The sequence below is a fragment of the Tupaia chinensis genome, unplaced genomic scaffold (assembly GCF_000334495.1).
Source record: "Tupaia chinensis unplaced genomic scaffold, TupChi_1.0 Scaffold150175_1, whole genome shotgun sequence".
Lineage (NCBI taxonomy): Eukaryota > Metazoa > Chordata > Mammalia > Scandentia > Tupaiidae > Tupaia > Tupaia belangeri.
In genome coordinates, this window is record NW_006210013.1 from 921,488 (window position 1) to 927,594 (window position 6,107).

Consider the following 6,107-nt stretch of genomic DNA (forward strand, 5'->3'; position numbering starts at 1 on the left):
CCCTCGGCGGCTGCCCTGTTGCTTTGGGTATATTTCCTGTGGACGGAGCAGCTGCTGACAATTGCTGCGGATTTCCATCTGGCTTCATGTCTGAAGGTGACTGATTAGTTTGTCCAAAATAAGGCAGATTAATCTGTTTGGGTTTTGTAGGAACAGGAGGTGGTACTTTAGTCACGTTTTTATTTGTGGCCTGTAAGTGCACAAACAGCCAGTTAAAATATACTGTGTAACAAGATGTTTCACATAACCCAACATCACAAATGTCACTATAAAAATATTAGCTCTACATTTTGAACTTGTTACCAAGTTGTAAATCTCTATATTGAATCATATTTAATGAGGGACCTCAGTAATGCAATACAAGTCCTCCTCATGTGACCTCCTTGTTTCCACCTGCTATTTGGGCAACTCTGAGTGCCCACTTGAAACTTTTAACTGAAACATCTTTCAGGTTCACAGATGATACCAATAAATGAAAACCATTCTTGTTCATTGTAACTTCATGCAACCTAACTGGGACCATTCTACCATAACCTGGTTATTGAAAGTGAAGATCCTAAAGGTTACAGGAGATTTGCTATCAAGTTGTCTGACATAAACTTAACTCCAGATTTTGAAGAAATAAGATACCTGAACAGCACAAATATGACGTTCCCCAACATACTTGCACATTTTAGAGAATCACATAAAATATGACCAGAAACAATGATGCCAGCCATACCCAAAATGGTGTGACAGCACACACACACTCAAACAAGAGAAATTAACTGAATGCTGTTAGATTTTAAAATCTTCCAAATATATTGTGTTTCTTTGCTCTTTCTCTTATAACACTCTTAATCTTTTCTAAAAATTGCATTATAGAATTACCATTAAATTTTATTTCTTTTTTCAAGAGAGATTTTTGCTATAGGGCACATGCACTCTCTAGAAAGACAAGAGAGAAACAGAGAGATAGAAAGCTAGCTATTATCCTCTGGGGCAATGGCCATGCCACAATCCCTTCTCCTCCATTCTCCTCTCAGGAACGTACACACATGCACCTGGAGTGAGGGTTAAGCCACTGGGTCCAGGACTCAAACCACAGTCGACTACGTGGGAGACCAGTGACATAACCATTCCATCATCTACTGATCCCTAATTTTTTTTTTTAAAAAAGAATTACTTATTTAACTTTTATATTATTTCTATTTTTTAATTTGATTGGAAAGAGACAAAAAGAGAGGGAGGGAAAGTGTGAAAGCAAGCCGCCAGGTCCGGAACTCAAACCATGGTTGGCCATAAAAGCTGGAATACTCTTAAGTACCTGAGCATCCCTCAAGATATCTTCACTGCTCTGGTTTTTCCTCAGAGCACCAAAGGCAGGCGGAGCAGCAGACTGGTCTACTGTGTCAAACATTGAAAAGGGACGGACTTTCTTCTCTTTCTCCCTCAGTGGAACCTCCCCATCGTCAACTGAAGGCAGAAAAAAATCATATTGTTACTAAACTGTTAAGAATACAATTTCTTATTCACTTTCCTGAATATCTCTAAAACACTATACCTACAAAGTACTTTCCTATTTTTAAATTAAGTTGATAAAAGAATAATCCAAACATTACAATAATAGCACCTTAGTTCTCCAGCTAAATGAAGGTGTTCTGCAAATAAACTGAATACTGTTAGGTAGTGTCCCTAGTTTTAACACACTAGAAACTAACTATCTAAAAAAGAATATATGGTGCCTTTTAGAGGACCAAACTATACTACTACTCCAAACTATAACATTTGGGAGTAGCACAAATCAACCTCACCTTGGTCCAGAGCAGTCCCAGCACTTTGAGGTACAGAAGGAGAGCCCTGGCTTGGGAAAAGATCTGCATTTGAAGGACTCCAGTCAGGGCCCACCAGGTGAATTTTAGAGCCTAGAGTGCAGAAAAAGCAGCTGTAAGTAACTTGAGCATTCTAAAAAGATTTTCAGTGGTTCATTTTACTAAGACTTTTAATTTCTAAAAATGGTTTTAAATCCCTTACTTACAACACTAGTAAATTTATTAGATTTCGTATTTCTAATTTAAGATTTTCCCACCATATTCAAGCAATTGAAAATTACTCATAGATAACAGAAAGTGTGCTTGCACCAGCAGGGAGATACTATTCTTCACTGCATAAGAAAACAGTACTTTTCCCCAGGAAACAATTTCCAATTCAGCTGACCTCAGTGTCTAAGGTATACCTTATCAAAGACAGATTAAGTGACATATGCATAACGAAAAGGGAGAAAGGTGAAATTTTAGCCCATGACTTCAGTCAGCCTTTCACAAATCAGAGTGTTCAGGTTTTTTTCTTCACTAATATTTACATTTTAAAAGCTATGGCTTTTATTTTTCTTTATAAAAGCAAAACAGAATTCTCTCCACAATAAAATTCAGACTACACAGCACTATTGCTTCATAGAAGTCACTTTGGTGAAATAAAGAATACTTTTAAGTTAGCCATTTTGTTGCATATGACAATGGTTAGAGAAAAGACACCTTACCAGAGACTAGTTTTTCCTTTCAGGGATCTGAATGATAAGGTTACTGAAAGCTGTGAGTACTCTGCCTTGCCTACAACTCTCCGTTTTACTCCACTAAAAACTGGCTCACACTTCCCCATGTATCTGGGAATGGAACAGTGCAAGATCACTAATGCCAGAAGTCCTGTTTTCACTTATCTTTACCGTTATCTAAAAGCTATCAGTGGGCATATTCTCACACACAGACACATAGGACTATTATTATCATTCATCAGATTCACTACCTCATAGCATGTAAAAATGACACCACCAATACTGACATATATGATGTTTTTACACAAAATATTATCAAGTTATTACATCAGATCCAAATTTCCTTAGTAACAAAAGGGACTTTTAAAAATGATTTTCAGATCTATAAAACTATTTTCTTTCATTTCCTCAATAGAATTGTATTGTTTGGGGTTAAAAATTTATCACTAGGAAGAACACAAAGGATTTTTAGTTTTCAAACATAAATGAGGGCTACAAATACAAATTTTTGTTAGAACTCAAACGGGAAAAATAACAGTGGGGACAGGAAGAACTAAGCTGTGTTAAGGACTAGGAAACGCCTCATTTTTTACCTTTCACTTGTGAAGCGGCCCCAGATCGCATATTTGGCAGTGTCTGTATCTTCATCGGCCCCTCTGAAGCCTGCATGCCCACAGAACCATCAGGCAGGGCCGGCTTCACCAAAAGTTCGGGCCTTGAGGGCATCCGTGGCATAGTAGACGACTGGATGTAGGGACCTACTGCAGCCACGCGGCTCGGGGCAGATCCCGCTTGCTGGGGTAAATTTCCGTCAGATGAAACCTTAGGAAGAAAGCACAGGTCCTTTAGTATTACAAGTCACACTGCATGATCAGACTCAGGAAAAGCTGTGAAATGTGCATCATTTTCTAAATGAGTACTTTCAGAATCCAGCCGTAGAGTCTGCAAGAAATGTCCCAGAACAAGATCACTCTACGATGAACTCTTACCCATACTTTATTACAAGCTTTAGAAAGAAAAGCAAAGCTATACAGATAATAACATTAAAATGTAAAAACGTGGTGGATTATCTCTGGAGGATCCGTAAACACTGCTGCTCTTTTCGGAAAGCTCCCAGACTGATGATTCAGAAGCTGGTTATGAATAACTGACCTCACTAGGCTGGCCATGGTTTTCCTCCTCCCTGGCCCAAGGCACAGAAGCCCACTCACTGGTAGGTTCTCTTTCTGCTGCAGCGCCGCCTTCTTCTTCCACAGCCGGTCCCTCAGCTCATTAACACGCTTATCCATGACTGCCACTTCTGAATTCCGCTTATTCAAACACTCCCTCTGTTGTTGTAGCTTGGCATTTTGCTCTTGATTAAATTTGTTTCTTAACTGAACAAAAAGGAGGGGGAAATAAGGGAGGGGGGAGGCTAAGGAGTTGGAAGAAAAATTTCTCAAGCACATAATCACATGGTTAACTATTATATAATTTCTAAAAATGCAAGGTCGTTCCACATTTCATTTCATGGCTTAAAATTAAGTGACATCTGTGCTAGACACTGGCTGTGATTATGAAGAATGTCTCAAATTTCTTGTTTGAGGTACTACAGAGTTTATTCTCCATTCTCTGGGGTTTAAATACCCACCATGCTCCCACTTCCTCTACAGAAAAGCAACTGAACTCTAGCAATTCCTGCAGCATAAATGGACAACTCTAATTTTCTGGAGAAGAGCTTACAGCATACAAGGGATCTTCTACAAGTTCACAAGGAAAGCATATTATGAAAAAACTAAGCATAGATTTAAAACGTTTTTGTACCAAAATAAACCTGTCCTTTAGCTCCATTTTCTACAAACTTACTGAAGTCCTGTCTTGTTTAACATGTGGCTGTGGTTTACCTGCAGCTCCTTGTAGAGGCGATCAAGCTCAGCCACTGCAGACTGGTTGTCATGGTGGCCATCTATCCTGCCGTTCTTGAGCATCTCTAGTTGTCTCGTAAGTTCCTCAACTTTTGAGACAGCCAGAACGAGCTCCCTCTGTTTTTGCTGGAACAAACTATTCATCTGCTCAATCTCCTCCACTAGAATGAGAGCGAGAACAACGGTTGAAAAGAAAAAGAGAGGACTATTTCCCAGGCAACCAGGCTTTACAACAGACTCCCTAATAAAGAGCTGAGAAATCTTCCAGAATGTCCTAGAACCAACCTGTTTCTTTTAGAATCTATTGAAGTCAACATGGATTTAGAAACAATGATTTCTTTAGAACTTTTCAGTTCAATTTTACAATAGTAGATGGAGCTATTAAACCACTTTAATTTTGATCAAAATGGTATTATAATGATGAAGCTATTCCATGAATAAAAGTCCATACTTTTATCAAATTCTCAATCAAAAGGTATTCAGAATTTAAAAAAAAAAAATCCCAACTACTGCACTTCCAAAAGTATCTTAGAAACCTTGTCTAAAACATTCAACAGAGAAATCCGATTCAGAGGAACCTGCAGTATCAGACTAGTGAATTATATCCTTTTTTAAAAAATGTTTAAAGTCACCTTATTCTTATTATTTACTATAAATGTATATAAACTTCCTACACCGATGTGATTTCTTCAAACCTAAACAGTTTGACTCTGTAGCCTTGAGTAGTAAAGGAAACTGATAAGCTACTCACCAAGTTTCCCATTGCTGAGCCTCTTCTGTTCCACGTGGCCTTTAAGTGCTCTCACTTTTCTTAGCTTAGCTTCCTGACTCTCAGCTATTTCTTTCAGCCTCTTAAGCTTCTCCTGCTCAGCAGCTTGTTGTTGTTGACGCTGATCTTGTTGCTTTAAAAACTTTAAGCGTTGTTCCTAAAGACAAAAGCAATGACGCATATCATTTTAAACAGGTTCACAACTAACCCAAAATAATCTAACCATAACCCTTAGACACCAAGATTGCGGTGCAGCTGTAAAGTGGCCTGGTCTCACCATCTGTCCTATACAGTGCCATCAGCATCACCTTGGACGCATGTCTAAACACACACTCTGAGCCCACCCTACAATCTCCTGGGGGGAAGATCCAGGAACCAGTATTTTTAATCCAGATGGTTCTTATGCAGCTAGCAAGCAGTGATTTTTGAACTAGTTTCCATAAACTGCAGCAACAATGTTAAAAAGGAGCTCATGCAGAGATGGAAGGCAATAAAAGAAAGTGATTAAATACACTGAATTTGCAGTTAAATTTAGAATCAAACCCAAGCTCTGCCACTTATTAGCTATGAAACCTTGAGCAAATTACATAAGGTCACCAAATTTACCAGTTTCTGTCTCTGATCTATAAAATGTGGATGATTAATAGCAACTACCTAGGGCCAGCCAGTGGTGTGATGGTTAAGGCTGCTGGATCCCAGATTGGCTGACTGAGCAGTTCCAAGTCCTGGACCCAGAGGCTTGACAAAGATGCCAGGCATGTGTGTATGCTTGCCCAAAATCCCAAAAGGAGAATGGAGAAAGATTGCAGGCATGGCCATTACCCCCCACCCGGGGTGATCTCTCTCCCCTGCCCCTCCCCCAGTGAGTGCACATGCTCGAGAACAAAAACTAAATATATAATAT

At 39.1% G+C, this 6,107-nt stretch overlaps 1 protein-coding gene across 1 annotated transcript in view; it reads right to left on the bottom strand.

Moving 5' to 3' along the window:
* Nucleotides 1-6,107, bottom strand: part of TP53BP2 (tumor protein p53 binding protein 2) — a 69,365-nt gene that overhangs the window by 19,460 nt on the left and 43,798 nt on the right. The window contains exons 6-12 of the mRNA XM_027769661.1: nt 5,186-5,360; nt 4,414-4,595; nt 3,742-3,906; nt 3,124-3,352; nt 1,794-1,904; nt 1,307-1,455; nt 28-190 (exon numbers count right to left, since the gene is read on the bottom strand). Of these exons, the coding sequence (XP_027625462.1) occupies nt 28-190; nt 1,307-1,455; nt 1,794-1,904; nt 3,124-3,352; nt 3,742-3,906; nt 4,414-4,595; nt 5,186-5,360 (1,174 nt within the window). The remainder of the gene's footprint in view (nt 1-27; nt 191-1,306; nt 1,456-1,793; nt 1,905-3,123; nt 3,353-3,741; nt 3,907-4,413; nt 4,596-5,185; nt 5,361-6,107) is intronic.